General features: G+C 37.6%; 1 protein-coding gene across 5 annotated transcripts in view; it reads left to right on the forward strand.

Annotated features, from left to right (window-relative positions):
• Positions 1-19,409, forward strand: part of ZEB1 (zinc finger E-box binding homeobox 1) — a 197,311-nt gene that overhangs the window by 169,583 nt on the left and 8,319 nt on the right. For 4 of the 5 annotated variants that reach the window (XM_069458678.1, XM_069458679.1, XM_069458680.1 and 1 more), the window contains 3 exons: positions 57-218; positions 11,552-11,754; positions 15,658-15,763. In XM_069458678.1, the coding sequence (XP_069314779.1) occupies positions 57-218; positions 11,552-11,754; positions 15,658-15,763 (471 nt within the window). The remainder of the gene's footprint in view (positions 1-56; positions 219-11,551; positions 11,755-15,657; positions 15,764-19,409) is intronic. The other variant, XM_069458682.1, reaches the window with a different exon arrangement.

Consider the following 19,409-nt stretch of genomic DNA (forward strand, 5'->3'; position numbering starts at 1 on the left):
AAACTTTATAACAACTTTGGTGAAATTGCTTTTTATAAAGTATGCATTTCTTTTAGTAAAAGATGATGAATGCGACTCAGATGCAGAAAATGAGCAGAACCATGATCCTAACGTTGAAGAGTTCCTGCAGCAACAAGACACTGCTGTCATTTATCCTGAGGCACCGGAAGAGGACCAGAGGCAAGGCACACCAGAAGCCAGTGGTCACGATGAAAATGGTAAATGGACCTCAACTGTTGTTTTTCCTTCCCTCTTTAAAACACCATCATTTCTGTTATTTCTGTTACTCTATTATGGGAATCTATTCTATAGGGAACATTTTTGAGGATGAAAATTTATTGCAGGTGCCTATAGAGAGTAATCTGTTTTATTAACAGGACATTGTCCATGGTAACAGTACAAGAATAAATTATTGGCTGCTTGTGTATATAGTTGTAATGCTACTCCATGTGGAATGCTTAGAACAGCACTTGGACATCAATTTCCATTTATTTACATGGCAGCAGGCAGCAGAAGTGAGAACTAGGATGAAACTTACTGCCCTTTGATTCTTTTCCACTATTCTTTTAAGCAAACAAAACATGGTTGTCTGGTTCAAAACATACGAAACTGGAAATAATGGATTTTCTATATCTGATTTAGTCCTCTCTGATATGAACAGTCAGTGTATAGAGCAGGGAAAATGTAATAAAAATGTGTTCAGACTCTCCTGAAAGGAAATAGCTGTCATTCTGCCCAGCCACACACTATAAGCACATGAAAATAGCATAGCATACAAATGTTCGTATAAGAAATTTTATGCAAGAGCTGTATCAAGACTAGGAAGTTCTTTGAAACGTTTAGGATCCTTAAAGTGTTAAGATCCTAACTCTGGTTTTATTTTTCCATGGTTCCTAGTTGAGTGGATAGATTCAGTTTAATATTCAAATAATCAACTTGGAAGTTTTTGGAAGAAATCGAGAAGGATGATATTAAAAAAAACATTCCATTGCAGAGCGTCAACTGTATCTTCCTTAAGTCAGGAATCAGCTATGAAAAAGAACAAAAACAGAAGTTTCACTTCAGAATAGACAGGATTTTCTGTAACTAAATTGATAACAAAGGAAGTAGTAGAGCACTCTAGAACTGTATTCCTCTAGTGTGTTAAATGGACACATTTCTGAAGAATGTAGACTATAGCCCTGAGAATACTGCATTTCAGCTAAATCGTTAGCTCTCCTTGAGCTGTTTGCAGATTTTGAGAGTTCATAGTTTCTGGCATTATAATGCCAATGCCTTAGGCTCTAACATTTGTACTTTCTTGGTTGTTTCTTTCTCTCCTAAAGAAAATGTGTTACCATTTTACCAGAAGAAATAGATTATAATAGAAATGAAAGGGAAATAGAAAAATTAAAAAATATATATATGTGTATAATTTTTATGTGACAAAAAACTTTTAGAAAGCCAAATTGAAAACCAAAGAAATGTTCCATTACATGGGTCAAGGTTAAAACTTGTAAAGTTTGCCATAAATGAACACAATAATCTCCTAAAAATTGGGGAGCTAACTATTCTGTATTAGTATAATAAAAAGTCTGAATTATAGAATATGGTGTTAATTTTTATTCATTACTATCAGATATTTCATGTAATTTAATTAAATGCTAATAAAGTATTTTAAAATAAATATTCTGTCATACCAACACCATTTGTTTACATATAAAAAGTGATTATCTTCAAAAGCTCTTAAGCTTTTAAATTTTTGGTAGATTAAACATGCCCTCCTGCACTCTCTCCTTGTAAGTTGTCAATGGGCAAACTTTATTCCAACAGTTTGAATAATCACAAATTTTGAATCAGTGGGGAACAAATATAGGAGATTTTTCTAGAGGTTTTATATGTCAAGTAGTACTATCAGTTTGAAATGTTTATGTCGCCTACCAAAGGAAAATTAGGGTATAAAATTAAAGAAAATTAAAGAATTTTGCCTTGAAAGCATAAGAATACTCATAGTCACGGATACTTAAAGAAATTATAAACAGTTCAAAAAATGGTCAGACATAGGTTGGTTTTATTTTTAGTAGTATTGAATTGCTGCCTTAACTTCATTATAAGACTTATAAAAAGGAAACTTTTTTTCTACATGACAAACCTTCATTGCTAAAAAATTTTTTTAAAAACAAAATTCCAATGTTTTTTTAAAAAAGAAACAAAAACTTTCATTTATCTTTTAAACCTACTAATTCTATAATTTATTATGCCAAATATTTAGATTTACTTTTCATTGTTTTATGCTAGTGGCCTAAAAGTATATATTCATCTCATATGTGTGAGAAAATTCAATAGATATTAATCTATGAAAATAATAAGTTGCTGTTAAAATATGAGCAACCTGTGATTTTATAATGATTAATATTTTGTTAATTATAAGGAATGATTATTAATTGTAATTATAAGGAATGAAGATGAAGAAAATACGAGAGCAGACAGCTCTTTGACACTGTAGAGTAGGCGCAGCTTAATAGAAATCACATGACATTGTGATTTCTGTTAACAAAATATTATTTCGTTAATTAACGAAGCAATATTTCTAATAACGAAACACCCACAGTGGTAGATGTTGACTTTTGTCATTGTAACCAGCTAAAATCAATAAGATGAACTAGGTGTTCGGGCAAGAAAAAGGTCCCAAATGTTGATTTTCCACTGGCTTGCACAAATAGGGAATTCATAGTGGACAAAACATAACACAATTTCCAAAAAGTTTCCTCATGTAGCTAATCCAATCCTCAAAGAAGAGGGTCATGTTAGAATCATCCCAATGGAAAACTCTTTGGTTCCAGTTGCCTTGTTAGCTGGTAACAAAAGATACTATCATAAACTGTGGAGCCTTGGTTATTTGCTTTTATTCATATATTTGATACATATTTGGTTTTTTAATTTTTTATTGATACATAGTATTTATATATATTTATGGGGCACATGTGATATTTTCTTACATGCATAGAATGTGTAATGATCAAGTCAGGGTATTTAGGATGTCTATCACCTTGAATATTTATCATTTCTATGTGTTGGGAATATTGCAAGTCCTCTCTTCTGTTTTCAAATATAAAATACATTTTTGTTAACTGTGGTCACCCAACTCTCATGAACATTAGAACTTATTCGTACTACCTAACTGTATGTTTGTACCAATTAACCAGCCTCTCTTCATTCCCCACCTCCTCCACACACACCGTTTTCATCCTTTAGTAACCATCATTCTACTCTCTACCTCCATGAGATCAGCTTTTATAGTTCCCGCATATGAGTGAGAACATGCAGTGTTTGTCTTTCTTTACCTGGCTTATTTCATTTCACATAATAACCTCCAGTTCCATTCATGTTGCTGAAAATGACACGATTTCATTCTTTTTATGGTCTAATAGTATTTCATTTTGTGTATATAACACATTTTCTTTACCTATTCATCCATTGATGGACACTTAGGTTGATTCCACATCTTTGCTATTGTGAATAGTGCTGCAATAAACGTGGGAGTGCAGGTATCCCTTTGATACATTGACTTCCTTTGCTCTGGATAAATGCCCAGTAGTGGGATTTCTGGATCATATGGTAGTTCTATTTTTAGTTTTCTGAGAACTCTCTATATTGTTTTTTACAATGGCAGTAATAATTTACATTCCCACAACAGTGTGCAAGAGTTTCCTTTTCTCTGCATCCTCACCAGCGTCTGTTATTTTTTATCTTTTTAATAATAGCCATTCTAACTGAGGTGAGATGATATCTCATTGTGGTTTTGATTTGCATTCCCCTGATGATTAGTGATGTTGAACATATTTTTATATACCTTTTGGCCATTTGTATGTCTTCCTTTGAGAAATGTCTATTCTTATCCTTTGCCCACTGTTGATGGATTGTTTTTTTACTTGTTCAGTTGTTTGAGTTCATTATATATTCTGGGTATTAGTCCCTTGTTAGATGAATATTTTGTCCTCCAATTCAACCAATTGTCTCTTCATTCTGTTGAGTGTTTCGTTTGCTGTGTGGAAGCATTTTAGTTTGATGAAATCCCATTTGTGCAGTTTTGTTTTTGTTGCCTGTGCTTTTGAGATCTCAGCCATAAAATCTTTGCATAGACCAGTGTCCTGAAGTGTTTCTCCTATGTTTTCTTCTAGTAGTTTTATAAGGTCTTGCATTTGAGTTTTTAATCCATCTTGAGTTGATTTTTGTGTATGGGGAGAGATGGGGTCCAGTTTCATTCTTCTGCCTATAGGTATCCAATTTTCCCAGCTGTATTTATTGAAGAGGATATCTTTTACCCCAGTGTATGTTCTTGATGCCTTTGTCATTGGCTATTAATATGTGGATTTACTGCTGGGTTCTCTATTCTGTTCCATCGGTCTGTGTCTGATTTTATTCCAGTACCATGCTGTTTTGATGACTATAACCTTATAATATATTTTGAAGTCAGGTAGTGTGATACCTCCAGCTTTGCTCATTTTTCTCAGGATTGCTTGAGTTAGTTGTGCTCTTTTTTAGTTACATATGAATTATAGAATTATTTTTTTTCTATTTCTGTGAAAAATGACATTGATATTTTGATAGGGATTGCATTGAATCTGTTGATTGCTTTTGGCAATATGGTCATTTTAACAATATTAATTCTTCCAATCCATGAGGATGAGATGTTTTTCCATTTGTTTGTGTCCTCTTCAATTTCTTTCATCAGTGTTTTGTAGTCTTCCTGTAAAGGTCTTTCACCTCCTTGGTTAACTTTGTTCCTAGGTATTTTATATTTTCGTAGTTAGTGTGAATGAGATTGCCTTCTTCATTTCTTTCTCAGCTAGTTTATTATTGGTGTATAGAAACACAACTGATTATTGTATGTTGATTCATATCCTGAAATTTTACTGAATTTATTCATCAGCTGTAAGAGTTTTTTGGTGGAGTCCAGGTTTTTCTAGACTCATATCATCTGCAAAGAGAGACAGTATGACTTCTTTTCCAATTTGGATGCCTTTTCTTTCTTTCTCTTGCCTAATTTCTCTGGCTAGGACTGCCAGTACTATGTTGAATAAGAGTAGTACAAGTGAGCATCCTTATCTTGTTCAGTTCTTGTAGGAAAGGCTTTCAGCTTTTCCCCGTTCAGTATAATATTAGCTGTGAGTTTGTCATATATGACCTTTATTATGTTGAGGTATGTTTCTTCTATGTCTAGTTTGTTGAGATTTTTTATTGTGAAGGGATGTTGAATTTTATCAAATGCTTTTTCTCTGTCTATTGAGATGACAATATGGTTTTTGTTCTTCATTCTGTTGATGTGATGTGTCACATTTATTGATTTGCGTATGTTGAACCATCCTTTTGTTCCTGGGATAAATCCCACTTGATCATGGTATATTATCTTTTTGATATACTGTTGGATTCCGTTTTGCCTAGTATTTTGTTGAGAATTTTTGTGTCTATATTCATCGAGGATGTTGGCCTGAATTTTTGTTGTTGCATCTTTTTTTTGGTTTTGGTATCAGAGTAATGCCAGCCTTATAAAATGAGTTAGGGAAAATTATCTCATTTTCAATTTTTTGGAATAGTATAAAGAGAATTTGTATTAGTTCTTCTTTGAAAGTTTGGAAGAATTCAGTAATGAATCCCTCTGGTCCTGGAACTTTCTTTGTTAGGAGACTTTTTATTATTGATTCAATTGTATTACTCCGTTATTAGTGTGGTCAGGTTTTCCTTCTTTCTCATTCAATCTCCATAGGTTATATGTGTCCAGGAATTTATCCATTTCCTCTAGGTTTTCTACTTTGTTAGTGTATGGTTGCTCATAATAGTCTCTGATGATCTTTTATATTTCTGTTGTATCAGTTGTAATGTCTCCTTTGTCGTTTGTGATTTTATTTGGATCTTCTCTATTTTCTGGGTTAGTCTAGTTAGTAGTTTATTGATTTTGTTCATCTTTCCAAAAACCTTTCATTTTGTTGATCCTTTGTATTTTTTTAAGTCTTTATTTCATTTTAGTTCTGGTCTGGTCTTTATTACTTCTTTCTTTATACCTACTAATTTTGGGTTTGATTTGTTCTTTTCTAGTTCCTTGAGGTGTACATCATTAGATTGTTTGTAGAAATCTTTCTACTTTTTTGATATAGGTGTTTATTACTTCTCTCTTATAATCTTCCCTCTTGGCATTGCTTTTTCTGTATGTCATGGGTTTTGGTATGTTGTGTTTCAATTTTCATTTGTGTCAAGAAATTTTTTAATTTCCATCTTTTCTTCCTTGACCCAGTGGTCATTCAGGGAATGTTTAATTTCCATGTATTTGTACATTTTCTAAAGTTCTTCTTGTTATTGATTTCTAGTTTTATATTATTGTGGTCTGAGAAGTTACTTGATACGATTTTTATTGTTTTACATTTGTCAAGACTTGTTTTGTGTCCTACAGTGGTCTGTCCTGGAGAATGTCCTATGTGCTGATGGGAATCTGTATTCTGTAGCTGTTGGATGAAATGTTCTGTAAATGTCTTTTAGATGCAGTTGTTCTAAAGTGCAGTTTAAATCCAGTGATTCTTTGTTAATTTTCTGTGTAATGCTGAGAGCGGGGTTTAAGGGCTCCAACTATTATCGTATTAGATTCTATCATTAGAATAGATATAATATTTGTTTTATATATCTTGAGTGCTGCAGTTTGGGGGTGCACATATGCTTAGAACTGTTATATCCTCTTGTTGAATTGATCCCTTTGTCATATACAATGACCTTCTTTGTCTCTTTCACTTTTTTGACATAAAGTCTGTTTTATATGACATAGCTACTTCTCACTTTTGGTTTACATTTACACAGAATATTTTTTTTTCTGTCCTTTTACTTTCTGTATTTATAGGTGAGATGATTTTCTTATAGGCAGGATATAGTTAGGTCATTTTTTAAAATCCACTCAGCCATTCTTTATTTTTTAAGTTAAAAGTTTAATCTGTTTGCATTCAAGGTTTTTATTGATATGTGAGGGTTTAATCCTGTCATTTTACTAGTTAATTTCTGGTTGTTTTACATATCCTTTGTTCCTTTTTTCTCTCTGATTGTTTATCATTGTGTTTGGTGGTTTTCTGTAGTGATAACATTTGAGTCGTTTCTCTTCCTTATTTATTTTTGTTCTACCAGTGGGTTTTATGCTTTTGTGTATTTTCATGATGGTAAATAATCATCCCTTCACTTCCAGGTATAGGACACCCTTAAGCATTTCTGTAGCTCTGGTCTAGTGGTGATGAATTTCCTCAGCTTGTGCTTGTTTAGGAAAGACTTTATTTATCCTTCACTTACAAAGGATAACTTTACTGGGTATTGTATCCTTGGCTGGTAGATTTTTCTTTCAGCCCATTGAATATATTATCCCATTCTCTCCTGGCCTGTAAGGTTTCTTCTGAGAAATCCACAGTTAGTCTGATGGAGGTTTCCTTATAAATGACTAGACACTTTCCTCTTGTTGTTTTTAGAATTCACTCTTTTTCTTTGACTTTGGACAGTTTGACTATAACGTGTCCTGGAGAAGACCTTTTTGAACTGTATCCTTCAGGGGATCCCTGAGCTTCTTTTATCTGGATGTCTAAATCTCTTGCTAGATTTGGGAAGTTTACAGCTATTATTTTATTAAGTATATTTTCTATCCCTTTCATTTTTTCTTTACCTTCTGGGACAATTAAAATTCAAATATTTAGTTGCTTTATGGTGTCCTTTGTGTCACATAGGATTTGTTCATAACTTTTTATTTTACTTTATTTTTGTCTGACTGGGTTATTTCAAAAGACCTGTCTTCAGATTTTGAAACTCTTTTTCTGTTGGATCTAGTCTATTGTTGAAGCTTTCACATGTATTTTGTGTTTTATTCAGTGAATTCTTCAGTTCCAGAATTCCTATTTGGTTCTTTTTTTTTTTTTTTATCTGTCTCTTTGGTAAATTTCTCATTCATATCCTGAATTGTTTTACTGATTTCTTTGTATTGTTTTTCTGTGTTTTCTTGTATGTCACTTAGCTTCTTTAATATCATTATTTTGCATTCTTTTCCAGGATTTCATAAATTTCTTTTTGGTTGGAATCTGTTGCTAGAAAATTATTGTGTTCCTATGAAGGTGTCATATTTCCTTGCTTTTTAATGTTTCCTCTGTCCTTACTTTGGTATCTGTGTGTCTGGTGTAACAGTCACTTCTTCCAATTTTTTGTATTCGCTTTCATAGGGGAGGATTTTCCCTGAAGATGTTATCTATTAATATGGTGTTGGCTTTGATTCTGGGTACATGCTGTAGTGTAGCTTCTGTATTATTTCTTTGGCTCTAAACAACATCTGTGGTATTTGTGATTCCCTTGGTGGCTTAAGGTGTGGTTGTTAGTGGAGGCTGTGGTGAAGTTTTGCTGGGAATGAAAACACCAGTGCGGCCGGGCGTGGTGGCTCACGCCTGTAATCCTAGCACTTTGGGAGGCCGAGGCGGGTGGATCGCTGGAGGTCAGGAGTTCGAGACCAGCCTGAGCAAGAGCGAGACCCCGTCTCTACTAAAAATAGAAAGAAATTATATGGACAACTAAAAATATATATAGAAAAAAAAAAATGAGCCGGGCATGGTGGCACATGCCTGTAGTCCCAGCTACTTGGGAGGCTCAGGCAGAAGGATTGCTTGAGCCCAGGAGTTTGAGGTTGCTGTGAGCTAGGCTGACGCCATGGCACTCACTCTAGCCCGGGCAACAGAGCAAGACTCTGTCTCAAAAAAAAAAAAAAAAAAAGAAAACACCAGTGCCCAGGCCAGTCCTTGGGCCCCAGTGGTGGCAGTGGCAGGCCAAATGTGCCTGTGCTTGGGCCCCAGGACAGCACATGCTGGGTCCAAGTGGGCTAATTCTTGGGCCTCTCAGGCAGCTTGCTCAGGTGCTGATAGTGGCAGCCGTGGGCCAAGTGGGTGGGCAGGTTCTCAGGCCCCTGGATAGCCGGCATGGGTTGGGCAATGGCAGTACCACTGGCAGAACAACTCTCTGGTTCCCAAGCACTTCGCACTGGTGCGGTGGTGGCTGTAACAGCTTACAGGCTAGGCAGACCTGCTGGTGGTCTGTGTGGGTGGGTGCTACCAGCTGTAATTGTGCTGGTAGGTTGGGTGGACCCGACCTCAGGGCCACAGGAGGAGTGCTCAGTTGCCAGCATCATTTGACGGGGCTGGGCAATCCTCGGGCCCTGGAGTGCTTTGCCCGTGTACTGGGGGCGGAGTGCAGAGCCTGGCCAGGCGGACCTGCCCTTAGGTTCCCTGGTTGTGTATGGAGACACTGGCTGTGGTAGGAAGGGGCATGGTGATCCTCAGGCCCCCGGCAAAATGCTCAGGTGGAGGCTCCAGTGGCCGTGTTGTGACCCTACTACTGGGGAGGGCAGGGTTGCATTTAGTGGCAGCAGCTGTAGGCAGGTATCTGGGAACATGCTTCAGCCGAAAGTGGTGGCTGCGGGCAGAGTAGCTTGTCTTCAGGTCCTTGTGGATGCATGGCAGCTCCACTGCAGAGGGCAGGGGGGTTGCTGCCAGTGCCTCCTGCTTTGGCTCCAGTGGTGGTAGCCCACAGTGGCAGCAGGTGCAGGTGGAGGAGTCTGTCCTTGGGGCACATGAAAACACACTCAGCTCCACTGCTGGGGGTAGCGGGGTTACTACCAACAGCTCGTGCTTCAGCCCTGGCTGCAGTCACCAAAAGTGGTGGTGGCTGTGGGCAGAGTCTGTCACTGGGGTTCCAGGGATGTGGAGATGCAGAGGCTGTTGGACCACTGGGCTCTCAAAATGGTGCCTTGCTGTAGCTGCTTTGGTCTTGGGGGTGTGTAGGACCCAGCGTGAGCTCCCTCTTTGGAGAAGTGCCATCACGTGGTCTCCAGGTTGCTCCCTATGTTAGTCTCAGGGCCCAAGAGGGTCTCTTCCGTAGCAAGGATTGCAGGAGTCTGCAGTGGGAACGTGGACCACTGGAGGTCTCTCACTCTCTCCCGGAATTGGGAAGCCTCTCCAGGCTCCCAGACAATCCTGGCAGAGCAGGCTGCCTTGCTTCCCTCCTCTTCTTTGCTTCAGGTGGTCCTGTCACTTCTTTGTTAGATGCCAGTGTTCTCTTAGATGATCTATTCAGAGTGTGATTATCTACTCATTGTTTGTTCTATTGTGGAGGAGATGAGTACCTGATGCCTCTAGCCAGCCATCTTAAAGCCCCTCCCTCAGTGTAATTGACTAGCTATTTAGAGTTCAGGCGCTCAGTCCATTATTTGCAGACTGGTCCTTAAGAAAGACATTTAATTTATATGATTCAAATTCCAATAAAGTTGTTATACATGTTCATAAAGCATTTGGATATTTTTATGAAATTATGTTTTTCTATAAGGAATTCAAAATGAAAGTAGAGATGATATTTACAATAGTATATCACTTAGGAAATAAGTCAGATATGAAAAACTCCTCTTAGTTAAATAACAATGGGCAAAGTATTACATTTTAGGATTGTCAGGTTTCGACAGTTTTGTGTGTAAAAGTATAGTTCATTCAGTAAACTCTAATTTATCCATCATGCTTTTGTTTTCTGAAAGTTACGTATATCCCTACATGTGCAATTATAGAGCAGATTTGTCAGTTATTTCAATAGGGGAAAGAACAGAAGGATCACTCATAGGAGGCTTTTATGTGCCAGGCCTAGATCTGGCCCTTGTCACTCTTTGTCCCCCAACCCCATACACATTCGACCTGGTCTGAACTCAATCATATGTCCATAATTCCCTTACTCTTTGATGACAATGACTTTATAGTGTCATTTTCAAATTCAGACGAATAAACATTAAATAATGATACAATTGTTACCAATAGGAAGATTCTTTTGTAGAGTACAATTCCACTTTAATATGTATACATTTACAAATGTAATCTACAAATTCTAATTTTACTTTCATTTTTCTTTGTCTAGTTAACCGTACAACAGAAGGGAAGAATTATAATTTAGTGGAGAAGATAGTGACTGGAAAGTTAGACAGCCCATGTTTGAATCCTGACTTCGTTTTCTGGCTCTGTGCCTTTTAAGTTATTTAACGTTTCTGCTGGGCCTCACGTTTTTCTTTTCTTCTATTCTTTTTTTTTTTGAGACTGGGTCTCACTTTGTCACAGGCTGGAGTGCAGTGACTCGACCACATTCACTGCAGCTCCTAACTCTGGCCTCAAGCAATTCTCCTGCCTCAGCCTTCCAGGTAGCTGGGACTACAGGCGCGTACCACCATGCCCAGCTAATTTTCTTTTTTAATTTTTTGTAGAGACAGGGTCTTGCCGTGTTGCCCAGGTTGGTGTCAAACACCTGGTGTCAAGCTATCCTCCTGCCTCAGCCTCCCAAAGTGCTGGGATTATAGGCGTGAGCCACTGCACACAGCCACATTTTCTCTGTTATAAAATAGAAATGAGTATGATTGTATTGTTTTGAGGATCAAATGTAAATTGGGTAGCACAATATCCGGTACATAGCATAGGGACTCAGTGGAAACTTTGGTAATATTTTCTGCATGTTTTAAGCTTATAATATATGATTTCTTTTACAGGAACACCAGATGCATTTTCCCAGTTACTCACCTGTCCGTATTGTGATAGAGGCTATAAACGCTTTACCTCTCTGAAAGAACACATTAAGTATCGCCATGAAAAGAATGAAGATAACTTTAGTTGCTCCCTGTGCAGTTACACCTTTGCATACAGAACCCAACTTGAACGTCACATGACATCACATAAATCAGGAAGAGATCAAGTAAGTGAATGACTGAGAGTTCACTAACTTTCTGAGTTTTGAGGACTCAGCCCTCAGTGGAAGGCGGCTAGGGTTTTAATGTACTTAAAATTGGAAAGACAAGCACCACGTGTACTCACCATCAAATTGCTGTTAACTGACTTAACTGACCAACACTTAAGTGCACATGGAGCGGTAACATTTGTCGGGTGTCAGGCAGGAGCGGGGAGGAGGGGATGGGTGTATTCATGCCTAATGGGTGCGGTGGGCACTGTCTGGGGGATGCACACACTTGAAGCTCTGACTCGGGTGGGGCAAAGGCAATTTATGTAACCTAAACATTTGTACCCCATATTATGCTGAAATAAATATAAATAAATAAGTTAAAAGGACAGTGCCTTATCTGCAGCCTTATAAAAGTGAAAGTGATTATTTGAATTATCTGGTCATTTCTGAGTTAAAAAGCACATATGAACTTATTTTAGAGATAACTATTTTTTTCAGATAAGATCCTTTCCATCTTGATGTAATTTTTTGCTTATACCAAAACAAACAATTCTCCAGGTTTAGAAGGTTTCAAACTACATTTGACTAAAATGTTCAGTGTAGGAAAAGTAGATATTGGTTACATAAACCATATTATACTAACCAAATTGAGAATAAAATCAACCAGTGAAGTTTAATTTTCTTTGGACCAGTGACTATTCTCAGTGAAAGCTACTGTGGTTTTTGCCCTATAGTAAGGGGATTTGCCTCCTCTAAGAGTGTAAAGTTTGTATTTTTTATTCTGAAGACTTAGTTTTCATATGGTTTATTCTACTTCTATGTCACTATTCCTCAATTTCTGGAAGTATAAACCAAGACTATTTTGTAATGGTAAGTTACATTTAAACTGTTGGCTCTAAGGAATAAAGTCAAAGAAACTTTTACCAATTGTCCTTTTTACAAGGTTCTGATAACTATCAACAATCAAATTAATTTTGACTTAACACTAACTTTAAAAATCAAATAAATATTCAATTGCACAGGGCATGATGTGAGGGTATATTTTGAGGTTGAGGTGCATGTCCAGTTTCTAACACCAAAGGATTATGAGTATCTACAAACCTAAATGTGTGAGAACTTCACCCTGCGTATGTACCTGCTAGGAGTCACATATCCCACAAAGAACAAGTTAGACCATGTGTTAATATGATGGCTAAACCAAACAAAAACATTGTAACAGGAGAGGGATGACTGAGCACAGTTCAACCTGTTTTCTTAGGACTCTGGCAGTAACATTCATGAGGTAACAAGATAATGGGGAGAAAGTGGCAGTCAGGGAACACAGAACCAAGATTTCACAGGGTTATGGTTAAGTCCGTGCAGGAGCACTTGAGGTGGGAGACAGCAGCGTGAGCAGGACGGACTTGGCACAGAGAAGGGGCTACCCAAGACAAACGCCATCGCCTCACCGAAGGCCCTGCTGAGCAGTCCCGCCTGGGACGGGACAGAAGAGTCCTGACACGTTGCAGCACAGGGGAGGCTTGGGAAGAGACCTATTCACGTGACGTTTAGGAAGCAGACCCATTCTGTAACCACTGCCACCAGATTTGGTCTATGTGTTGGGCCCTTGTCAAAGGATACAACAAATGGAACTGGTAGTGAAAGCAGAAGATGCCATTATAATTAAAAAAAAAAAAAAACTCTAAAGTCTTTGGGCATGAAAGCCACTTTTGTGATTTTTGTGGTGCAGACAAATGTAATGGGTTTTATATATAAATGGGTGAGACGGAGGCCAGGAAGGAGCTGTGATAAGTGTGGGGGCCAGTAATATGAGGAAATACAACTGGGAGGTCTGGGAAGCAATTCAGCGTGAGAGGCAGTAAACTAAAGGGCAGAATGTCTGCCTTGCTGGCCTTTGAAAATCACACTGCAACCACATGATAAGCATTTCCATGTCTTACTGATTTATTTTCTCAACAAATACTACTTGAGTTTCTATTATGTGTTAGGTCCTGTTCTAGGTGTTAAAGGCACAATAGTGAAAAAGACAAAGTCCCTGACAGTAGGGAGCATGTATGAGTAGGTGATATCAAACAAACAAACGGGTAGTATCAAGAAAAATACAGCAGGAGAAGAGGACAGAAAGTGATGAAAGCCGCTAGTTTTTACAGGGTAGGGGGACGTTTCTGGGAATGGGACATCTGAACTGAGGTGTGAATGCAGTGAGGACCCAGCGGCGGACTGTCTGGGGAAGGGCGTTCCGTCCAGAGGGGACAGAGTGAGACACAAAAGAGCCTTGAGGCCAGGCCTTGCAGGTGTGCCCTGGGAACGGCAGGAGGCCAATGTCAGTAGAAGGGAGAAAGGTGAGGCCAGAGAGGTCTTGGGGGCCACAGGAGAGAGGCCCTGACATAGGCCACGGCAAAGACTGGATTTTATTCCCAAGTGTGATGGGGAAGCCTGTGAAGGATATTGGATTTTTTAAGGGAACACTGATTTGGGTAGAGAATAGATCAAGTGACACAAGAATGGAAGCAGGGAGACAATTCAGAGGCTGTTGCTCTAAACCGGGCCAGAGGTTGTGTGGCCCGTGTGGGGCATGTTGGAGTCAGAATATATCCAGACGGTTTGCTGATGGGTTGGGTGAGGGTGGAAGAGAATGAGAGGCATCCAGGATAACTCCAGTTGCAGGCCTAAGCAGCGACCAGATGAACGAGGATGCTGTTCACGAAGACGCAGCACGAGGGAAGGAGCTGGTTTGCAGTCGGGAAATTAAGAGTTTGGTGTTAGTCACGTCAAGTTTCAGACGCCTACCACCCTGCAGCAGGCAGTGTCAGAAGCCGTTGGCTGTAATGGTCTGGACTTGGGGGAGAGATTTAGGATAGAACTAGGTATATAAATACCATCTATTTGGGATTCTAAGCCATGGGTTTGGATGAAGTAGGGCCTGGTACTTACTCTCTTTCCTTCCTGTGGAAAAGACAGAGGAAGGGAGGTTCCGGGTGGGTGAGTGTGAAGCAGGTGGTGTTGAGTTCAGCCTGTATAAAGATCGAATCTTAACAGTCAGAATTAATGGACACATAGCCAAGGAGAAAGGAACAGTGTAAAGCAAAGCAAGGAGAGAGAGGAGCCATGTGTGTGCAACGCGCTGTGACTTGCCTCATAACTGAGGTGCGGACTTCTCACGGAGAGCTGATGAAGAATCATCTTGGAAACTCAAGAGCTGTAATCTTGGAATCTACAGACTCAGAGTCTTTATTCAGGGGCTAATGGGGATCCTTCAGATGTTTATGAGCAGGAGCTGATACAATTCAATTCAAGCAATGTTTCTGTAAGATTAAGTGTGAAGAATACATTTGAGATATATAAAGATAGGAATTTGATAAACCATACAGAAAGCTATTATAATAGTCCACATTTGGCTGAGAAAAGGAAGTATTTTTTTAAATCATCAGGTTTAAAATACATTTTGGAACATAAGAGACACAAGAGACAGGATAAGGTACCGGAAAAAACCTGCCTTTTCTTCTGTTCAGAGACCTAGTTCTTCTGTTGCGTAACGGTGCTTTAGACAGATTATTAAATATTCTTGGACTCAGTTTCTTTATCAAAAAAGTAGAGTGCAAACAAGATAATCTCTAGCTCCTAGTAAAGTGTATATTACTTTATTTTGCTAAATACTATATTTTTCAATAAAATATGACTCTGATACTTTAAATTAGAAAGTGGAGATTTTTCTCTATGTCACAATTCTTTTTCCCAGTATCACCATCCTTTGGGTAGTAATTTCAAGTGTTAGATTTTTGTGACTGCTACAAATTGAAGCTTTTAAGAAATAAAACAATCATCAAACTCACCTGAAACATTACTTATAGCATATTGGATGTTCTTTAGTCTAAAGTTCTTTTGCCTTACAAATAAAATACCAATTTTTTCTTACAGAGACATGTGACGCAGTCTGGGGGTAACCGGAAATTCAAGTGCACTGAGTGTGGGAAAGCTTTCAAATACAAACACCACCTAAAAGAGCACTTAAGAATTCACAGTGGTAAATATTTGTTTTTTTTTTTTTCTATACCCTGAATATCATAGCATATGTGGTAATAAATAAATCTGTGATAACATGAGATCTACGTACATGGTCAGAAACTCCTCGCCTTTCTTTTAGGATAAAGACTAATGTGGAGAAATTTTCTGTTTATAAATGGTTTTTTATTGGATTCTTAACCTTTGACTGAAAGGTATCAAATTAATGTAATATGACATACTCCAGAGTTCCTTATCAGAAGAAAACAGCATATTTCAGCAAGTACAACTTGAAACTACTTCAGCTTTCTGATGAATGTTAATTTCATTGCCTCCTTTGCACAGTTAACAAGGGGATGAGAAGGCACATAGAGATAGGACCTGCACAGAGGAGTGGGGGGAGGGGACCTCCACGTGAGAGGGCAGAAACGGACTCCAGGTGGGGTGGTGCAGAGGACGCGGCGTGGAGGCCGCGAGTTGGGGCTGGAGATGAGAGGACTGCGCAGTGACGAGAATCCAAACGGAAAATGTGCCCCGTCTTCACCTTTCTGTTCCACATCATTTTCTAAATTATTACTTCACAAGATGAATACTATCATATGATGAAAGTATTATACCTATTTTAGAAACTTACAGTAAACAGAGAGCTATATTTGCATTTCTTTACAGACTCTACTTGAACAAAAGCTTATAAAGAAAACTTAGTAGCATCCCACATTGTACAATGAAATCTGTGCATTTCCCCATTGATTTTGATATGTTATTATAGATGTAAATAATTTTAGTAAAAAAGAACTGTTGTGAATGGAAATTATGGGTGTTTGCACATTGCTTATTTTATGAAAATTATTATATTGACATTTATATTTTACAAACATCTTTCTACAAAATAGTATAGTTGGCTTTGTGGAAGGTGGTGGGTGATACCTGTGTTTTATTTTGGAAGTGCATTTCTAAAAGTATTATTGTATTGCTCATTGAGGTTAACACTTAAATATGAAGCTGAAGTTACCACTTGAAAATGCTCAAACCAAGATTCTTACCAAAACATTTATTTATTTTCACACATTAATCAATGTTTCTGAAAAGTACAAGTTGTCAGCCTGCCACAGAAACCTATTTCTTAGCTCCTAGATATTGAATAGCTTTATCAATAATATATTTTTAATAGCCTACCTTCTTACCAGAAATGATTTGAAGGTAAAAGTTATAGCTAATTCAAGAGAGTCTTTAAAATGTTGAAATTGGGGTAGAGGAAGGAAAATAAAATAAAGATTAGAATAATATTCATGTACAAAATTATTTTGTCATACTGCAGTCTTGTAGGAGGATTCATCGTATCTATAAATGATACAAAGTTGGAAAGCATAGATCATAACACAATAGTCTAGAAACAAGAAGTTAAAATGTAATTGCAAAATCCTGCATTGATATTTAAAAATCAGTCTCCGGTTCTAAATGTGAATGGTCGGAGCTCAGGCTGAGCTGCCAGCCTGCTGCTGCTGCCTCCAAGGCCAATGCAAATTTAGGCAGATCGTGGAACACAAAACTCCACTGTGCTCTGCACTGTTCATCCCTTGTGTGCTTATTCCTGTACTGTTTTTAAAATTATTTAATATGAGACTTTGTACCTTTAATAGAGCAATAATTTTAATTTAAAAATATATAAGAAAAATTAAGAAAGTAAGACTGACATGAAATAAGTGTATAAAAACAAAAAAAGGTTGTGAAATCCCCTACACATGTTGGAAGTGGACCACAAATTAGTCTCTAAGCCTTAGGAAGTAAAAAAAAAAAAAAAAAAAGAAAGAAAGAAAGAAAAAAACTACAGTCAGTAACTAAGACCCAGGGTGTCTATGAGTAAAAAGAATCCGTTGCTAAAAAAGGACTACTGTTCCTGATAGTCCCCAGAAAAAGTTGTTCCTTGGAGCATCATAAAGATGAAAGAGCAAAATATAATTTATATAATCCTCAGAAATATCTGCATAATAATACAGCAGAAAATTTGGCAGGGTTTCTTTTTAAAATCAATAGAAGCCAGTGATATTTCACCGAGGTACAATTTTAAAAAAAGTATTTCTCCAGGGTGGCCGCTGTCTGATGGTCTGGTTTGTTCCCAGGAAGATTTGAAGCAGGCCTTACCCACAGTGTCACCTCAGGACTGCGGCCAATCTGCAAACCATTGATTACTCATTTTTGAAGAGATAAATACAGAAATTGAGAGTAAGCACTTAATACCAAGACATTGCTGTGACATTTTCTTATAGTTTATAAAATATTGGTCCACAGTAGATTGGAAATTTAAAAGAAATCAAAAATACCACTGGTCCTTCATCACAGGAAGTTTGAAAAGCACTGTTTAGAATTTCTAATAATTGATAAACTGCATTTCCTTCAGGACACCTCTATATTTTTTTTTCAGATGAGTTTTTAAAAGATGTTGAGGATCAGGGTCCAAAATTATGCTCCCTAATATTACTTAGACTGTTGCTATATACTGATACTATGAATTTTTAATAATGAACCCTATGTAGAATCATGAGTTAACAATTACTTGAACTTAGGAGCTGAACTATGATGAGAAGGCTACCGTACCTCTACTCAGATTTGAGACAAAAGAACACCTGCTCATGGGCTATGGTCCTCTCCAGAAAATAACTTTGAGTCTGTTTTATGGCCTTGGTAACTTTAGCCTGGAAAACTTTTCTATCAGATACAACCAAACACCCACCTCAGCCATTTAAAAAAAAAAAAAAATCTCAGTATTTATTGTATATCTAACTTTGAGTAGTGAAACTTTCCGATGTAACCTCTAGGATAAACTAGTTGCAAACCCTAAACTTGGTAGGTAACTTAGGTGACATGCTTAAACTATAAACCGTAAGTTTAAGAAGTTAGAAACTAGAAGTTTTCTAACAAACATAGTGACTTCTGGCGTTTGAATAATTGTTCTGTAGACCTTCTGGTAGTGATAAAATAGTAAGGTAATTCCCAACAATAATAATAATGATAAGTAGCATTGGTGGCACACTTAACCATGTTTAGCCACATGTTAGTTAGTTACATGCATTAACTCATATAACCCTATAGGATAGATTCTATTATGTCCTCTTTTTTACTGATGAGAAAATTGAAGCTCAGAGAGCTTAATTAACTTGTCCGACGTCACTTAGCTAGGACACAGCAAAGCTGGGGCCGTGGTGTGCTCTCTGCACCTACTGTCCTCTGTCTCCCTGTTTGTGAAGGTGAATGAGTCTATATTACAGATGTTTATCTTCCTAGTGTCTCTTTCAGGAAAATAAGCATGTAGTTAATCTAAAAATGTTATCAAGTAATTAAAAATCTTAAAATAGAGATATACTAGAATATTTCCCTTGTTTTAGCCCCATTGGAAACTTTTATCTGATGCATTTTGAGTGTTGAATCCTATTCAGGCATTACGTTGGAAAGACAGTGATAAACTGTAGAATATCCAGAGGTAGGTTAACAAGCAGGTAAGCGCACTGAAAAACACATCCTGTGAGGATATATTTAACCTGCATAAGGGAAGTTCAAGGATACATAAGGCAGCTCCTTATCAATGTGAAGGTCTGGCTCGTAAAAGAAAAGTCGTCCTTGCTCCGCGTGGCGTCAGAAGGGCAGACTGGGTGGGAAACAGGCAGATGCCG

Source organism: Eulemur rufifrons, chromosome 25, assembly GCF_041146395.1.
Source record: "Eulemur rufifrons isolate Redbay chromosome 25, OSU_ERuf_1, whole genome shotgun sequence".
NCBI lineage: Eukaryota > Metazoa > Chordata > Mammalia > Primates > Lemuridae > Eulemur > Eulemur rufifrons.